The sequence below is a fragment of the Salmo trutta genome, chromosome 4, assembly GCF_901001165.1.
Source record: "Salmo trutta chromosome 4, fSalTru1.1, whole genome shotgun sequence".
Taxonomy (NCBI): Eukaryota; Metazoa; Chordata; class Actinopteri; order Salmoniformes; family Salmonidae; genus Salmo; species Salmo trutta.
The window spans coordinates 22,082,898-22,102,433 of NC_042960.1; the positions used below are offsets into that span (position 1 = coordinate 22,082,898).

A 19,536-nucleotide genomic window follows, 5' to 3' on the forward strand; every position below is an offset into this window, starting at 1 on the left:
GATGCGTGGGGCTGGCTTTGGAGGTGCCAGACTAGTGACACGCACCACAGGGCTAGTGCGAGGAGCAGGAACAGGACGTACTGGACTGGGCAGGTGCACTATAGGCCTGATGCGTGGGGCTGGCTTTGGAGGCGCCAGACTAGTGACACGCACCACAGGGCTAGTGCGAGGAGCAGGAACAGGACGTACTGGACTGGTCAGGAGCACTAAAGGCCTGGTGAGTGGGGCTGGCTTTGGAGGCGCCAGAACAGTGACGCGCACCACAGGGCTAGTGCGAGGAGCAGGAACTGGATACACTGGGCCTTGACTACGCACTGGAGGTCTGGAGCGCACAGCCTGCACAACCCGTCCTGGCTGGATTGTTACTGTAGCCCGGCACGGGCGGAGTGCTGGCACAGGACGAACTGGGTTGTGCCGAGGCATGATGGCTGCCGTGCGTAGAGCAGGCGCAGGGCAGCCTGGGCCTAGGAGACGCACTGGTGGCCAGATGTATTGAGCAGGCATACTTCTCTCTGGCTGGATGCCCACTCTAGCACAGCATTTGCGGGGGGCTGGTATCGCTCGTACCGGACTGTGCGTGCGGATGGGCGAGACCGTGCGCACTTCCGCATAGCACGGTGCTCTCACCGCCAAACACTCCCCATAATAAGCCCGAGGAGTTGGTTCAGGCCTATTGCCTGACTTACTCCAACTCCCCGTGTGCCCCCCCCCCAAAAAAAAAAAATTGGGGGGGCTGCCTTCCCACCTCCTGAAATGGAGGATATAGTTCCTCGTACCTCCGACGCTCAGCCTTTGCTGCCTCCAGCTCCTCCTTCGGGCGCCGGTACTCCCCAACCTGGTGCCATGGTCCTGTCCCATCCAGGATCTCCACCCCAACCTGGTGCCAGGTCCTTCGTTGGTGGGTGGTTCTGTCACAAGCGTTGTTGTATGTAGACCAAAACGCAGCGGGTATGTGAATGCTCATCTTCCTTTTATTGAAGAAAAACCAAACAAAACACTTACACAAAACAAACGACGAAAACAGTCCTGTAAGGTGCTCAGACTATACACGGAAACAACCACCCACAAACACAAGACAAAATTAACCCACTTAAATATGGCCTCCAATTAGAGGCAACGACAACCAGCTTCCTCTAACTGGAGGTCGTTCCAAAACCACAACATAGAAATAGAAAACCCAGATAAACACATAGAAATAGAAAATATAGAACATACACCAAAAACCCGAAACACACAAAACAAACACCCTCTGCCACGCCCTGACCAACCTACAATAACAAACAACCCCTTTTACTGGTCAGGACGTGACAAGAAAGGTGAATTTGTCTCCCACTTTTGCCTATGCTTAGCTCTATTCCGTTACTTTTTATCCTACAAACCTCCCTAGTCCTTTCCCATGACAAGCATACCCATAACATGATGCAGCCACCACCATGCTTGAAAATATGGAGAGTCAGTGATGTGTTCTGTTGGAGTTTCCCCAAACATAACGCTTTGAATTCAGGACAGGAAGTTAATTTCTTTGACACATTTTTTGCAGTTTCACTTTCGTGCATTGTTGCAAACAGGATGCATGTTTTTGAATATTTTTATTCTGTATACAGTCGTGGCCAAAAGTTTTGAGAATTACACAAATATTAATTTTCATAAAGTCTGCTGCCTCAGTTTGTATGATGGCAATTTGCATATACTCCAGAATGTTATGAAGAGTGATCAGATGAATTGCAAAGTCCCTCTTTGCCATGCAAATGAACTGAATCCCCCCAAAAACATTTCCACTGCATTTCAGCCCTGCCACAAAAGGACCAGCTGACATCATGTCAGTGATTCTCTCACTAACACAGGTGTGAGTGTTGACGAGGACAAGGCTGGAGATCACTCTGTCATGCTGATTGAGTTCGAATAACAGACTGGAAGCTTCAAAAGGAGGGTGGTGCTTGGAATCATTGTTCTTCCTCTGTCAACCATGGTTACCTGCAAGAAACACGTGCCGTCATCATTGCTTTGCACAAAAAGGGCTTCACAGGCAAGGACATTGCTGCTAGTAAGATTGCACCTAAATCAACCATTTATCGGATCATCAAAAACTTCAAGGAGAGTGGTTCAATTGTTGTGAAGAAGGCTTCAGGGTGCCCAAGAAAGTCCTGCAAGTGCCAGGACTGTCTCCTAAAGTTGATTCAGCTGCGGGATCGGGGCACCACCAGTAGAGAGCTTGCTGGCAGCAGGCAGGTGTGTGTGCATCTGCACGCACAGTGAGGCGAAGACTTCTGGAGGATGGCCTGATGTCAAGAAGGGCAGCAAAGAAGCCACTTCTCTCCAGGAAAAATATCAGGGACAGACTGATATTCTGCAAAAGGTACAGGGATTGAAAGATGAGCGCTACCATCAGTCCTGTGTCATGCCAACAGTAAAGCATCCTGAGACCATTCATGTGTGGGGTTGCTTCTCAGCCAAGGGAGTGGGCTCACTCACAATTTTGCCTAAGAACACAGCCATCAATAAAGAATAGTACCAACACATCCTCCAAGAGCAACTTCTCCCAACCATCCAGGAACAGTTTGTTGACAAACAATGCCTTTTCCAGCATGATGGAGAACCTTGCCATAAGGCAAAAGTGATAACTAAGTGGCTCGGGGATCAATATTTTGGGTCCATGGCCAGGAAACTCCCCAGACCTTAATTCCATTGAGAACTTGTGGTCAATCGTCAAGATGCGGGTGGACAGACAAAAACTCGCAAATTCTGACAAACTCCAAGCATTGATTATGCAAGAATGGGCTGCCATCAGTCAGGATGTGGCCCAGAAGTTAATTGACAGCATGCCAGGGCAGATTGCAGAGGTCTTGAAAAAGGAGGGTCAACACTGCAAATATTGACTCTTTGCATCAACTTCATGTAATTGTCAATAAAAGCCTTTGACACTTATAAAATGCTTGTAATTATACTTCAGTATTCCATAGTAACATCTGACAAAAATATCTAAAGACACTGAAGCAGCAAATGTTGTGGAAATTAATATTTGTGTCATTCTCAAAACTTTTGTCCATGACTGTAGGCTTCCTTCCTTTTCACTCTGTCATGTAGGTTATTATTGTGGAGTAACTACAATGTTGTTCCATCTTCAGTTTTCTCTGATCACAGCCATTAAGCTCTGTAACTGTTTTAAAGTTACCATTGGCCTCATGGTGAAATCCCTGAGAAGTTTTCCTCTCCAGCAACTGAGTTAGGAACCTCTACGGGATCGGTGTCCCTATACCGGGACGGTTGATGCAAACGTGCGCTAATGTGAATAGAATGATGTTGTAAGTCACAGCAAACAGCATGTGTTATATGGGCCGAAAGCTTAAATACTTGTTAATCTAACTGCACTGTCCAATTTACAATAGCTATTACAGTGAAAAAATGCCATGCTATTGTCTGAGGATAGTGCACAACAACAAAACACTTGTATCACTGCAACTGCTTTGATACATTCACCTCTGAAGGTAAATAGTGTACTTACATTCAGTAATCTTGCTCTGATTTGTCATCCTCAGGGTCCCAGTGATAAAATGTAGCATAGTTTTGTTTGATAAAATCATTTTTTATATTCAAATGTAGGAACAGGGTTCTTCAGTTTCAAGCCCTGCTGTTTCTGGCTCCACACCCACCCTGCCCGGCAATCTAGATTTGTGAAAGTTGGTGTATAAGCTAATGATCCGTCATGTATGATATTCCTGGGAGTGTGTAAACTTAAATGTTGTATTACCATAACATTGTTGTATGTTCTCTATAGTTATGTACTTGAAAATGTATCAATTGACCAACTCGGCACATTTGGGCAGACTTGATACAATATACTGTGCAGTATTGCAATGCTTCACTGGATGAATCTGAAACTATGCCCACACGCTGCTGCCATCTAGTGTCCAAAATCTAAATAGCATCTAAACTGCAATATTATATTATGGCCTTTCTCTGGCATTTCAAAGATGATGAAAATAAAATTGAAAACACATGTTTTTTTGTTTGTATCATCTTTTACCAGATCTAATGTGTTATATTCTCCTACATTAATTTCACATTTCCACAAACTTCAAAGTGTTTCCTTTCAAATGGTATCAATAATATGCATATCTTTGCTTCAGGTCCTGAGCTACAGGCAGTTAGATTTGGGTATGTCATTTTAGGTGAACATTGTAGTGACTGGGTATATTTATACACCATCCAAAGTGTAATTAATAACTTCACCATCTTCAAAGGGATATTCGATATCTGCTTTTTTTGGTTTTACCAATCTACCAATAGGTGCCCTTCTTTGCAAGGCATTGGAAAAACCTCCTTGGTCTTTGTGGTTGAATCGGTGTTTGAAATTCACTGCTCAACTGAAGGACCTTACAGATATTTGTATGTGTGGAGTACAGAAATTAGGTAGTCATTCAAAAATCATGTTAAACACTATGACTTGTTAAGAACATGTTTAGTCCTGAACATATTTAGGCTTGCCATAATAAAGGGTTGAATACGTATTGAGTCAACTTTCAGCTTTTAATTTTTTATTAATTTGTAAACATTTCTACAAACATAATTCCACTTTGACATTTTGGGGTATTGTGTGTAGGCCAGTGATACAAAGTCTCAATTTAATCCTTTTTAAATTCAGGCTGTAATACTCCAACATTTTTAAAAAGTCAAGGGGTGTGAATACTTTCTCAAGGAACTGTATCTATTAACGTTCTTTGAACGTTAGTAGTGTTTCTTGTGGTTTTTATGGAAAGTTTTCTTAATGTTCTGAAAACATGACTTGATATTTATCACCATAATGAAACCTGCAGAAAATAATATCCTGGAGTACTGAAATTCCCACAGAAGAATGTTGTTTCTTAATGTTCTCTGAACATTCTGAGAACATGACTTTAAACAGGACCATGAGGAAACCTGTAGAAAACGTTCTTCTGAAGTACTGAAATTCTAACAGAATGACATTGTTTCTTAACGGTCTCGGAACAATTTGAGAACATTACTTTAAATAGAACCATGGGGAAACCTGTTGGAAATGTTATGCCGAAGTACTGAAATTCCCACCTAAGAAACATATGGTTCTCAGAATGTTACACTACATGACCAAAGGTATGTGGACACCTGCTCATCGAACATCTCATTCCAAAATCATGGCCGTTAATATGGAATTGGTCCCCCTTTTGCTGCTATAACAGCCTCCACTCTTCTGGGAAGGCTTTCCACTAGATGTTGAAAAATTGCTCCTGGACTTGCTTCTATTCAGCCATAAGAGAATTAGTGAGGTCAAGCACTGATGTTGGGCGATTAGGCCTGGCATGCAGTCGGCGTCCCAATTCATCCCAAAGGTGTTTGATGGGGTTGAGGTTAGGGCTCTGTACAGGCCAGTGAAGTTCTTCCACACGATCTCGACAAACCATTTCTGTATGGACCTCGCTTTGTGCACGGGTCATTGTCATGGTAAAATGGGAAAGGGCCTTCCTCAAACTGTTTCCACGTCTAGAATGTCATTGTATGCTGTATGCTGTAGTGTTAAGATTTCCCTTCACTGGAACCAACGGACCTAGGCTGAACCAGACCATTATTCCTCCTCCACCAAACTTTACAATTGGCACTATGCATTGGGGCAGATTCCAATAGTCCAATAGCGGCAAACTTTACACAACTCCAGCCTACGCTTGGCATTGCACATGGTGATCTTAGGCTTGTGTGCGGCTGCTCGGCCATGGAAACCCATTTCATGAAGCTCCTGGCAGCTTTTGAAGAGTTTGGAACTCGGTAGTGAGTGTTACAACTGAGGACAGACTATTTTTACACTCTACATGCTTCAGCGCTCAGTGGTCCCGTTCTGTGAGCTTGTGTGGCCTACCACTTTGTGGCTGAGCCTTTGTTGCTCCTAGACGTTTCCTCTTCACAATAATAGCACTTACAGTTGACTGGGGAAGCTCTTGCAGGACAGAAATGTCATGAAATGATTTGGTGGAAAGGTGGTATCCTATGACGGTGCCACATTGAAAGTCACTGAGTTATTCAGTAAGGCCATTCTACTTCCAATGTTTGTCAATGGAGATTGCATGGCTGTGTGCTCAATTGTATACACCTGTCAGTAACGGGTGTTGCTGAAATAGCCAAATCCACTAATTTGAAGGGGTGTCCAAATACTTTTCTATATATAGTGTATGTGCTACAGTAGCTGGGTATCCTGCACCATTCCCAGAATGTTTTGGGAAGGTTGTATGCAAAATAACCATAGGACAACCACACACTCACCAAGTTCTAAGAAACATATGGTTCTCAGAACGTTATGTGCTAGCTGGGTAGTCTACCAGTCAACTGTCTATACTGCCTTCTATCCATAGTGACAATCGTGGTAGGTGACTCTTTTGTCAAGATCTGCAATAGGTTAACTATCAATCACACCACACAAAAAATTATTCAAATCTTCACAAATGTTCAATATGAATCCACAAGAGAGTACAATTGAGTAAAATTCTACTCTGGGCTGTAAATTGTAATGGTGCAAAAGCCCTGTTATTTGAATGTTTCATTCTATTCATTCCATTAGGATCAGTTGTGGGTCTACTCAGGACAGATTATAGAAAGGCACAGTAGCAGGATAGTCTGGCTATATTTTTACTTCTGATGCTAATGCAGTGTCTGTTGCCGATCATTATTCTCCGAAGTCGTCCTATGTAGTGTGTCCACATAGGCCTAAGCTCCCAGCAGGCCCATTATTCAGGAACGTTGTCACGCCTGCTCCCGCTCCCCCTTTCTGGCGCTCCGCCCACCATTACGCACACCTGTCACCATCGTTACGCGCATCAGCGCTTCATGGGACTCACCTGGACTCCATTGCCTCCCCTATATCTGTCACTTCCTCAGTTTCTTCCCATTGTCTGCATTATTGTTGGTTTTTTTCCCCCTGTCCAGACGCTGTTCTTGTTTTGTTATATGTCCGTGTATCTATTAAATCACTCCCTGTACTTGCTTCTCGTCTCCCAGTGTCTAACAAGTGTTCTGCCTCCTTTCCGATCTGAGCGGCTATTCTTTGACCTAGAACCTAACGCTTCAATATAGCATAAATATTTGTCATTTCACTTTTTAAATGTATTACCTTTTATGTGTGGCATAAACACAACTAGTCACAGTGTTTTCATCTGATTAGGCTACTTCAAAAGTCTCCCGTCGGCTATCTTCTCACGTTCATCCACTACACTCGAATATCATTCCATCATCCAAACTGCTTAACGGCTATTCGATTAATGTAGAGAGACAACTGTTACAAAACGCAAAGATGTTTCATGACATTTGGAGATTGTCAAACCACTCCTTCGATATTGAGTAGGGAGGGATGTATTTTCTGTTTTTTCGAGACTGACATACTCTACTTGGTTGTGGTGTTGAAGGCACAAACCATGATGATAAGTGCTTGAAGTTGGTAATCGGTATGCAGTTATGTCTTGCTTATTGGTTGTGTGTGGTGCATTGGCATAGAAACCTGTTGGTGGAAAAAACCTGTTGGTGGAAAACTCCCCCTACAGTAGCTGATCATTGTCTGCAGCTGGCTCTTGTCGTAAGTGTAAAGATACAGGCAGGGAGAGTGAGCTTGTCCATGGTGGTCGGCGAACCCTCAACCTTCTAAAGACAATATCCACGTTTAGAAACACAAGGTTGCTACAGTTATTGTTATTTATGGTGGTAATCATTTTTTTATATATTTTTTTATGAGTGGGAGGGTGTGCAGAACATTTTACAGTGCAAGGGGAGGGTCATGTGAAAATATTTTTTTCATATTTCTAACTGTCCCTAAAGAGTTGCATTCATAACAAATCTCTCAGAACACTTCAAAAAAAATGTTTATTCTTACAAAGATCTAGCATTATAACTGCAAAATCATAGTAATAGTTCTAAGTCAATACAATACATAATGTATCTTCTATCCATTATAACTGCAAAATCATAGTTATAGTTCTAAGTCAATACAATACATAATGTATCTTCTGTCTATTGTGATGGAAATGTTGTACTTCATTTCCATCACACTATCATAGTTCAACCCTTGATAAAATCTTCAAACTGTATTATAAGATGACTTTGTATTTACATCTGAGCAAAGACAAACTCCTCAGTGTTTTGAAAAGAGATATACCAGTATTATCTTCCCCTCCCCTATACCAATGTTTCAGGGAAACATAGGCTTTAAAAAAGAAGGAAAAGCAGATTAAGGGACTTTTCATTTTGATCCCCTGATTTAATGGTGCTAGATTATGGCCAACTGAATATGGGGGCAATAGGCCCTAAACGCAAAGGATTTTTGTCATGATTGCACAGCCTTGGTGAGTCATGCAAATCCAAGCCCTTCAAATCTCTTACGTTCTAATCTGCACTAGCTATTTAAAAAACCTGACGATTTCCGAGAAGAAAACGCTAAATAAACCTAGCGTGGAAATAGATTTTGAGCCGACCTAACAAATGGCCAACTGTTGCTACTGTAAATAGCAGTACTGTAAGTGTCACATCAAAATCTATCAGACATGTGTAGTGTCCAGTGGGATATGTGTTGCGTAGTACTGTAGGTTTCTGACTATTTTCCACACGAAGAATGAGGGTAGGCAAAATATAAAAATGTAGTAACATACTGACTGTAATTTGTTGTTGTCATGTTGAGAGCTTGATCTTATTATTGAGGGGCCAGAGTATGGCATTTTAGTTACGTTTTCTCCTATGTGTGATCAGAGGCTAAAGAGGACATTTTAGTCACAGAAAAAAAAATGAAAACACAGTATGGGGTGAATAAATGTAAAACAGAATGTCATTTTGGATTGTGCGCTGGTTGTCTGTATGTCTCTAGAATGTCCACCTGTTGATTTAACCTGTTCACCCACTAAGCCCCTCCACCATTCATTAATCTGACAGTAATCCCCAAATGCTTGTTCAGATGCCGCAGCTGGACTTGACTGTTTCCACCTTAGTCATTGTTGTTAATATGTTAGCTTGTGTGTAGAGCACTGTGTGCTCTAGTAGGATATTCTCCCCGTAAAATATATAAACGCTAAGCTATTGAAAGCATTTATTGTAACTGAATCAAGTGAGTGCTGACCCCTTTTTAACATTTTCATGTGATCGAGTGTTGACTGCAAGCACTCTTTCATTGTTTTATGCAAGAGCATAGAGTTGAACATGTTTTATCCCTTTACCTGAATACGTTAGCTTATAGCAATGCTTCCTTCTCCTGTCAAGCCTGTGTGAATCTAGAGCCAAACCAACTCCCACAGCTTTTATCCTTGCATGGACCTATAGGTCAGTGGGGGAAAAAAAGACGCTTCTATTTTTAAAGTGGATGAATTTAGCATGCATACTGCCTCCTGTAGTGCTGGCCCGTCTGCTGGCCCGATTGGTCGATCTGGCGGCAGGGCCAATGACGGTGGAGATCAACACTGTGCTGCCACCGTGTGTCAGAAAATAGAAATGCTTTTACTCTCCCAACTCACTGGCACTGTGAGAGAAATAGGCTATCTCCCTGAAAATAGACCATTCCCTATTTCTCTATCTCTCTCTCTCTCTCTTTCTCTCTGTCTCTGTTTCTGTCTGTCTACCTGCCTGTCCATCTTTCTTTCTTTCTTTCTTTCGCTTTCTCCCTCGCTCTAATGTCAATCCTGTGTGTTTCTCTGTTTGTTATTTCTCATCTCTGCGATTAGGTGTCAGTTTCTATCTGTCTCTAGAAAATGGAGGTTTAAATGAAAATGTCAAATACTTTTTCCTAATTTAGAAATCATGAATAAATAGACCTGATTAACTGTTGATTGAATTTATTCAATGGAATCACCCCCAAGTTGTATTACTTTTCCCTTTTGGACAGAATGTCAAGATTTATTGTGGGGGGGAAACTATCCATACTTTATAAATAATGTAAATAAATAACTCCATAAAATGTTGGTGATTGCATGATTTTGGGGTTTCATTTTAATTTTGTCCTAAGCAGTGAGTCAGCTTTGTCTATTTGTTTTCTAGGCAAACATCAACTGACAACTCAGGGAAAGAACTGCGACCATCAAGTTTCACATCTCCTGAAAAGTAGTCCAAGTTCAAGGTAATGTACCAACTTGGATATTGTTATTATTGATATGTTTAATGTTGTTAATTGTCAATGTGTACATCCATATTTTGTGCTCTTAAAAGGTCTATTGTGTTCTATTCTATTGTATTCTATTCTACAGACGAAAATGTAGATACAGCTCCGGCAGTTCTAAGAAAGGAGCTGGTCCAGAGAGGGACGCTAGCTCCTCAGACAACAGGAGCAGTCACATGATGGCATCGCCAGAGATGAGTAACAACAACAGAGGTGGTCACCATGGCGACAGCCCCGCCCTGCGGCGCTTGGGTAAAACCAGCAGCTCGGAGTGGAACAGCTCCGACGACCTGGCTGGAAATCTCTCGGAACCAGAGGACAGTGCCTACCGCTCCAGCAACATCAAGCCCCTTCTGTCCGAGTCTCCCTGCCCCTGTCCCCCCCACCACCTGGCCTTCCACCAACCTCCCCATATCGAACTGGAAGAGCCCTCATCTCAACATCAGCCCTCCATGCCGCCATTGCCTCACCCTAAAGCCGCCCAGCGAGCCTCCCCTCACCAGGGGGATGTTGGCCACCATTGCTTCCGTCCCAGGCTACTCCAAGAGCCCTCCCAGACCAGCCCCAGGCCCAGCGTCCGGCCCACCCCGGCCTCACATACCCCCAGCCCCAACCAGAGGTCGGAATCCAATGGCCCTCTGCAGAGGCCCTCATCGAGTGCCAGCTCCAAGTCAGGCTCGGACCCAGAAAGGAGCAACCCATCGTCGGGCGAAAGCGAGGAGAGGTTCCCCATCTGCAGGCCACCTGGAGCCGAGTTAGCGGAAGCCCAAGGGGTTTCCCTCACCACGTACTTCAGCGTGGACAATTGCATGACAGACACGTACAGACTTAAGTACCATCACCAGCGACCCCTCCTACTCTCAGCTATCGTGCCCAAAGCACCAACTGAGCCCCGAGAACAACCCAGCCACCACCTGCACCCCGCAAATACACACTCCATGCTAGACCCACCCAAAACCCGGCCTGATGCAGGTAAGCTTGGACAGTCACAGCGGCTTGTAAAAACACCTACGGGCAGTCATGTACTGTTCTAAAACGAGTGGTCTCAACAGTAAACTTACAACTCTATGTAGAAATATAAAGCATCCAAATATTTTAAATGCTGGCATCTGCCCAAAATTAGCTTTGACGTCATCTGTAAAAAAATATATAAATATTTTTCATGTGTGTTTTTGCATTGAGTTCATCTATATTGTTTGATTTTTTCCACAAAAACAGGTCATAACAGCAATAAGCCCACTGCAAAATGGAACCCAGTGACAGCCAAAGGACTGGATGAGCGTGGCTATTTGTGATGAAATTACCTGGTAAGTGATACGCTGTGACCTTTCAGGAATTGCCATGTATCACAGTTCCTCTTATCAGCACCTTTTTGATGGCTCCGCTACCAGATCCTTTTATGCATACAGATGCAGTTTATTTTGTGCAAGCATTACAGCATGACATGCTGCACTCGCCTGGGTCAAAATCAGTGAGAGAAGGGCAGGCACAAAGTAATTTCATTTCACTGGTGATGATGAGGACACATTAATTTAATGCAGTAAAAAATCTATATATATATATATTTACATATATAAGCTATGGATGTGTCACTGCAACCTTAAAGGTCCTCAATGATGTCAACATTGCCCTTGATTCTAAGCAATATTGTGCTGCTATTTTTATTGACTTGGCCAAAGCTTTTGATACGGTAGACCATTCCATTCTTGTGGGCCGGCTAAGGAGTATTGGTGTCTCTGAGGGGTCTTTGGCATGGTTTGCTAACTACCTCTCTCAAAGAGTGCAGTGTATAAAGTCAGAAGATCTGCTGTCTCAGCCACTGCCTGTCACCAAGGCTCAATCCTAGACCCCACGCTTTTCTCAATTTACATCAATAACATAGCTCAGGCAGTAGGAAGCTCTGTCATCCATTTATATGCAGATTAAACAGTCTTATACTCAGCTGGCCCCTTCCCGGATTTTGTGCTAAATGCTCTACAACAAAGCTTTCTTAGTGTCCAACAAGCTTTCTCTACCCTTAACCTTGTTCTGAACACCTCCAAAACAAAGGTCATGTGGTTTGGTAAGAAAAATGTCCCTCTTCCCACAGGTGTTATTACTAGCTCTGAGGGTTTAGAGCTTGAGGTAACCTCATACAAGTACTTGGGAGTATGGCTAGACGGTGCACTGTCCTTCTCTCAGCACATATCAAAGGCTAAAGTTAAATCTAGACTTGGTTTCCTCTATCGAAATCGCTCCTCTTTCACCCTAGCTGCCAAACTAACCCTGATTCAGATGACCATCCTACCCATGCTAGATTACGGAGGCATAATTTATAGATCTGCAGGTAAGGGTGCTCTCGAGCGGCTAGACGTTCTTTACCATTCGGCCATCAGATTTGCCACCAATGCTCCTTATAGGACACATCGCTGCACTCTATACTTCTCTGTAAACTGGTCATCTTTGTATACCCGTCGCAAGACGCACTGGTTGATGCTTATTTATAAAACCCCCTTAGGTCTCACTCCCCCCTATCTGAGATATCTTCTGCAGCCCTCATCCTCCACATTCAACACCCGTTCTGCCAGTCACATTCTGTTAAAGGTCCCCAAAGCACACACATCCCTGAGTTCGCTGCAGCTAGCGACTGGAACGAACTGCAACAAACACTCAAACTGGACAGTTTTATCTCAATCTCTTCATTCAAAGACTCAATCATGGACACTCTTTCTGACAGTTGTGGCTACTTTGTGTGATGTATTGTTGTCTCTACCTTCTTGACCGTTGTGCTGTTGACTGTGCCCAATAATGGTTGTACCATCTTTTGTGCTGCTACCATGTTGTGTTGCTACCATGTTGTTGTTATCTTGTGTTGCTACCATGCTGTGTTCTCATGTGTTGCTGCCTTGCTATGTTGTTGTCTTAGGTCTCTCTTTATGTGGTGTTGTGTTGTCTCTATTGTTGTGATGTGTGTTTTGTCCTATATTTATATTGTATTTATTTTATTCCCAGGCCCCCGTCCCGCAGGAGGCCTTTTGCCTTTTGGTAGGCCGTCATTGTAAATAACAATTTGTTCTTAACTGACTTGCCTAGTTAAATAAAGGTTAAATAAAATACAATAAATAAATATATTAATCTGTATACTAGAATTTAAGCTGTTCAATACCACTACTCAGGACAAGCACTGACTTTGCTACTTATTGAGGAAATGTTTGCTTACAGTAACCATGTTTCCATCCACAGCTGTGATGGGAGCAGTTTCGATACAATTGTATTAATGCTGACAGATAATGTGTTTGTTCGAAGTGTGAATTTTTGTGTCTGGAAAATGTATCATGCGAGAAATGCCGGTGGAAACGCCTTTATACACATATATTGATATAATAACCATCGTATCAAAGTAAGCTTGGAGTCACGCGATGATATGGTGTGTGGTCCTCCCACTACGACTCGGTAAACCAAAAACGTTTAGGCTATATATAATAAGTTATGATGAACTTCTTGATGCTCCTTTACAATAAATATTGATGGTCTTATTCTGGTGACATGATGATTGACGTTTGACAAATAAAATATTCTTGCTCTTATACATAATAATCTCATTATGTAGACTAGCCTACCCTCACTGTATCTGATAGTTGCTGGTTGAAAATACAATCTACGCATGGCCTTATTATCAGCAGGTTTGCATGGGCGGGAGTTTCGGCTTTCCATGATGACATTACTATGCGGTAAATTGGTTAATTGACCAATAACAAAGAATATCCCAAACCTCTCTGCCAACAACAGCTAGTTTTCAGTTTCCCCCTCCCCCCTCAGACCACTACCAGACAGTCCTAGCTAAATCTTTGTTTGAGAAAAGTTAATTTTGCTAAAAAGCAATCTTTGTTCATTTTAATGGAAATCTATTATTGTAAGGTACTTAATTGTTACCCAGAAACACGTTGATATTGACATATAAATGGCTGCATTGGGCCGTTAAGATAAATGCACTAACTAAGCTGCTCTGAATAAGTGTCTACTAAATTACTAAAATGTAAACTTCAACAAGCAAAAACAAGAGCTGAAAAACGCACAACCAATAAACCAGACTTCGATCAAATACATAGGTTGAATACTTTAAATACTTTAAAATATCTGTTAATCAAAAATATATAGTTTGTGTGGTGCACTTCTAGTATTATTGCATTGGTTTGATTGGACTCAACCAAATGAAATGAAACTACATGTATTTGAAAATATTTGACATAAGATATTTTACCCAGGTCTGCAATACAAGAAGTGTGTAAGGACAAGAAAGGTTTTTAGCAACAAGCTCTTTAACACACATTGGTAACGCGGTCCTCTGTTGCTCAGTTGGTAGAGCATGGCGATTGCAACACACAGTGGTTTCAATTCCCAGGTCCACCCATACATAAACTATGTATGTATGCTTTGGATAAAAGCGTCTGTTAAATGGCATTTTTTTTCTTAATGTAAACAGTGAAAATGTACTCATGGCGTACACATATAATCCATATCATAATAATCTACTGTCATAATAATCTACTGTCCTCTTCTTACTCATAGGTCTGATGTCCATCTAAAATAAGCTATTGAACTGGATGCCAAAGAGTCTGCTGGCTGGAAAAGTGTTGCTCCCAGAACTTCAACTGTAATCAGTGTCAAATGTCAAATCACTGATGCACTGTGGGTTACTGAAGTACTTATATGTATTTTAAAGTAAGATACAGTTTGGTAGTCCACTGTCAGAGAAAAAATGTATGTTGATAGATGAGTTGGAAGTTGGAAAGGGCAGTCCAAGGCATAATACAGTAAAATATAATGATTACCTGTCGAGTATACACTCTATACCTTTTGGTTTAAGGTAGTGTGATTGTGTAGCCAACACAAATTCTGTTTCCGAATATAAGCGCCAAATTCAGCAATCTCAAAATACAAACACTAACATTGTGTTTGTATACTTGTTATCCTGCTGAATAGACAACTGTAATAATGTTAGCCAACCTGCATGAGGACTTATAAAGAGGTAACAATAGTGATGTGTACAGTATGAGCATGCGCATGGCATACTTTACATTTGTATCCAACCGACATCCAAATTCCAATTGGTTTATGTTATTGGGTCTACTTAAATGATATCTTCACTTTTTTGACCTGTCTCCATTTTTCCACATACAGTACCATGCAAGTACTTTATAGGCCAGGAGAGACATCAGATTTATTTCAACCACTGCTAACTTGACCAACTTTAGCCACGGCTAACGAAAAAGTGAAAGGAATGATAGGGGAAAGCTCACTATGTTCAGAATTTGTGGCAAAATCACCTCTAAGTAACTTCAATCAATCAAATATCTTTATGAAGCCCTTTTTACATCAGCAGATGTCACAAAGTGTGTATACAGAAACCCAGCCTAAAACCCCAAAGCAAGCAATGCAGATGTAGAAGCAAGGTGGCAAGGAAAAACTCCCTAGAAAAGCAGGAACCTAGGAAGAAACATAGAGAGGAACCAGGCTTTGAGGGGTGGCCAGTCCTCTTCTGACTGTGCCAGGTAGAGATTATAAGATTACATGGCCATTAAGGCCAGATTGTTCTTCAAGATGTTCAAATGTTCCAAAGATGACCAGCAAGATCAAATATTAATCACAGTGGTTATAGAGGATGCTATAGGTCAGCACCTCAGGAGTAAATGTCAGTTGGCTTTTCATAGCCGAGCATTCAGTGGTCAAGACCGGTCGAGAGAGAGAGAGCCGGAAAGAGAGGGTCGAAAGAGCAGGTTTGGGATAAGGTAACCGGTCCGGTGAAAAGGTCAGGGTTCCAGGCAGAACAGCAGAAACTGGATCAGCAGCACGACCAGGTGGACTGGGGACGGGGACAGCCAGGAATCGTCAGGCCAGGTAGTTCTGAGGCATGGTCCTAGGGCTCAAGTCCTCCAGGAGGGGAGAGAGCGAGAGAGAGATGGGAGAATTAGAGGGAGCATACTTTAGATCACACAGGACACCAGATAGGACAGGAGAATTACACCAGATAGGACAGACTGACCATAGCCCCCCGGCACATAGACTACTGCAGCATAGATACTGGAGACTGAGACGGGGGGTCTGGGGACACTGTGGCCCTGTCCGACGATACCCAACCAGGCACGATATAACCTCACCCACTTTGCCAAAGCACAGCCCCCACACCACTAGAAGGATATCTACAAACCACCAACTTACTACCCTGAGACAAGGCGGCATATAGCCCACAAAGATCTCCCCCACCACACAAGCCCAAGGGGGCGCAAAACCGGACAGGAAGATAACGTTGAGTATAGCGAAAAAAGCCTAGCACGACGTGATGCACCTCTCCTAGGGACAGCATGGGAGAGCACTAGCAAGCCAGTGTAGAGAGGGGAGCCGGCCAGACAGAGACAGCAAGGGTGGTTTGTCACTCCAGTGCCTTGCCGTTCACCTTCGCACCAGTGATTTGAAGGTATTTGAGTTGATTTGGTTGTGCAATTTTGAACATGTTGAGCTTGCCCCATCACTCCAATTGTTAATAGTGGCTATTTAAACAAATCAAACCTGTGGATGACAGTTTCTCTGTCCCCATAGACTACTTTCAGAGTAAGTGGAAAAAATAGAGCTAAGTCTGAAAACAGCAAAAATATCCTTTAAGTTGTCATTATTTATTTTATTTATTTAGTGAGAAGATAACGGCAGGGATTCAATATGATCGCGAGTTATAGCTATTGCAGCTTTTAAAGCCAACGTTCCCACATTCATGGAGATCCTATTCACGGTAAATGCTGCTGTTGTCTCAATCGGAAAATAGCGTAAGTCTGAAAAAAGCATAGTGTTCCAAGGTGTGGGATACTATGCTAGCATGATTGTGTCAATATGTTTTCATCAATGTCTGTAACCCACGATCGGATTGAATCCGGCCCAAAGTGTTGGACACTATGTAAGCATGATTGTGTCAATACTTTTTTGTCAATGACACCCATAGTATTGCAATTTAAGGTGCAATTGATTTAAATGTTGGTAAATCTGATCGCAAGTTGCCCTCTAGATGTTTCTGAATGAAGCCAAACAAATATAATTCACATTAGAATTCATTTTATACGGTTTTCATTGGATAAGTCAGGGGTCATTTCCCTGTCAAAAACCAGGAACCATAACTTCTACTTATTTTCATGTTTTTTTTACATACAACATTTTCACATTTCACATTGTTAAAGGAAGAAAAGTATTAGGTAAATAACCCAATGGGAGATGGCTTCAGTTTTGGTGATCCATAAAACCATTCAGATCATGCTAATGTATAAAACTTTATAGGCCCAGTGCAGTCAAAATCTTTATTTTTCTGTGTTCTATATATATTTCCACACTCTGAGGTTGGAATAATACTGTGACATTGTGATAATGATGAATGCCATTTTAGTGTAAGCTGTTTGAAAAGATCGTCTGAAATTTCTGCCTGTTTTGGTGGGAGGGAGTATTGGCCTACCATGGTGACATCCACATGGAGTAAATTAGTTAATAGACCAATAAGAGAGTTCCAAACCTCTCCGCCATTAACAGCAAAAACATTGTTTTTCTTTTTTTGTAGTTTTATCCTCCCCGCTCAAATCACTCCCAGACAGTCCTAGCAAAATTCTTGCTCGAGGATTTGCTATTTCCTAATAAGCTATTTTTGTTTATTTTTAAAAAACATTAATTGAAAACAATCACAGTAAGGTACTTCGTAATTATGTAGAAATGATTTGATATTGAGATAAAAACAGCTGCATTTAACCTTTAACACTTCACAGTATAACACTTTATTGGTGACAGTTTGCTTGAGGAAACTATCCGTAATATTTTATATATGTGGGATGGTACTTTGTCCATGGGGATTTCAGAACACTGCAGCTCATGATTTATGTTGCAATTTTGCAGCATTTGGAAATTGCATTGGATCATGTGTCATTACATATTTAAAATGTTATGGGTAGTTTTCTCATGCAAAGTGCTTCTTTGTGAGAGGAAAATGTCGCTTGATAACTTTCCAGATATCACAACTCCATTGCATGTTATAAAAAATTGCAACAGAGCTACATTGTAGTTTTATGGTATTTAAGTCATCAATGGGCAAAACTACATTGCGGCTAACTGGGGATACGTATATGTATATTCATTAACATAATGATTTATTTTAATTGCAATGTTCCTCTATCCATTTGCAATGTGTGCAAAGAAAAGGTAAAGCAATTACATGGTTGGGCAGAACCAAAAACAAAACTTCTGAATCTTGCCCCGTGTCCCAGAGGACCCTGCTACTTTCAGAAAAAAATCATTTAAAGGGATAGTTCACCCAAATTACAAAATTACGTGTTGGTCTATGCAGTCTATGGACAAGGTGAGACAGCAATGCATGCTTTGGTTTTGTTTACCTGGCCACTGTCTCCAAATGCAAACTTTTTAGCATCTCTGGCACAAATTAAATGCAAGTCAATATCCCCGATATTAGAATTTTTCACATTTATCAGCATAAAATGTAGTGCTGCATCTATGTGCACAAATCTTTAAGAGAAGAAAGCTATTGAATACTTAGCATCTTGGCTGTCCTTTTTCAGTTATCAAAACAAAATGTAATCCAATTGTGATCTGTCATTAGATTTTTGTAATTATTTAAGTGCATGCTGCTTCAAAATTCATGGTTTTTCCATTATGTCTGGTAAATTTCATTTTTTGTTATGGTAAAATAAATATTGACATTTTGGCATTCAAATAATTTGGGGTAAGACTCAACAAACCGGGACACTAACAACAATGGATGTCATTGTATTTGTTCACTAATGTTCCTAGGCTGTTGATATATGAATCCCCTTTAATCTTTTTGAGCTCAACATGAAAATGTGTTCCCGGTTCTCACTGGTAGTGTTTTTATTTGCTTGTTGTAAAGTTGGTTATTTCAATGCTTTACATTTAAATTATTAATGTAATATACAGTTTATTATTCCTTTATGTAAGTCTTGCTTCAGCGGAAAGGTTTTAATTGTTTTTCTCACTGGGTATTTTTGGGAGTATGGACTTTGTATATATTGCTCTGCTATTATATCTGGAGTGCCTTTGCATTTTTTCCATGAGAAAGTTTAACATGTTCCATTTGAAAAGAAACATGTACAGTGTAGCTGACTGTGTACACTTTATATTTTTGGAGATGCCTATGCATTTATTTCTATTCATTGTTTAATAAACTTAAAATTATGCAATCACTAAATGTTTTTTGTATGCCTCTGGTTTTTGCAGTCACTTGATTTCCATTGATGATTGACAACAGTGAGTCACAGTCATTGGCAATAGCGTATTGTGCTAGGGTGCTTGTACTCATCTAATCTTGAATATTCAGAAATATCTGTATACATTTTGTGGACATTGAGAAATTCAGAAAATCAGTCCGTAAA

The 19,536-nt window shown here is 41.5% G+C and overlaps 1 protein-coding gene across 2 annotated transcripts in view; it reads left to right on the forward strand.

The window, feature by feature from the left end:
* The window catches only part of usp53b (ubiquitin specific peptidase 53b), a 51,094-nt gene extending 35,557 nt beyond the window's left edge, over positions 1-15,537 (forward strand). For both annotated transcript variants that reach the window (XM_029750158.1, XM_029750159.1), the window contains exons 16-19: positions 10,009-10,087; positions 10,215-11,098; positions 11,345-11,433; positions 14,675-15,537. In XM_029750158.1, coding sequence (XP_029606018.1) covers positions 10,009-10,087; positions 10,215-11,098; positions 11,345-11,421 — 1,040 coding nt within the window. In that variant the 3' untranslated portion in view covers positions 11,422-11,433; positions 14,675-15,537. The remainder of the gene's footprint in view (positions 1-10,008; positions 10,088-10,214; positions 11,099-11,344; positions 11,434-14,674) is intronic.
* The last annotated feature ends 3,999 nt before the right edge of the window (positions 15,538-19,536 follow it).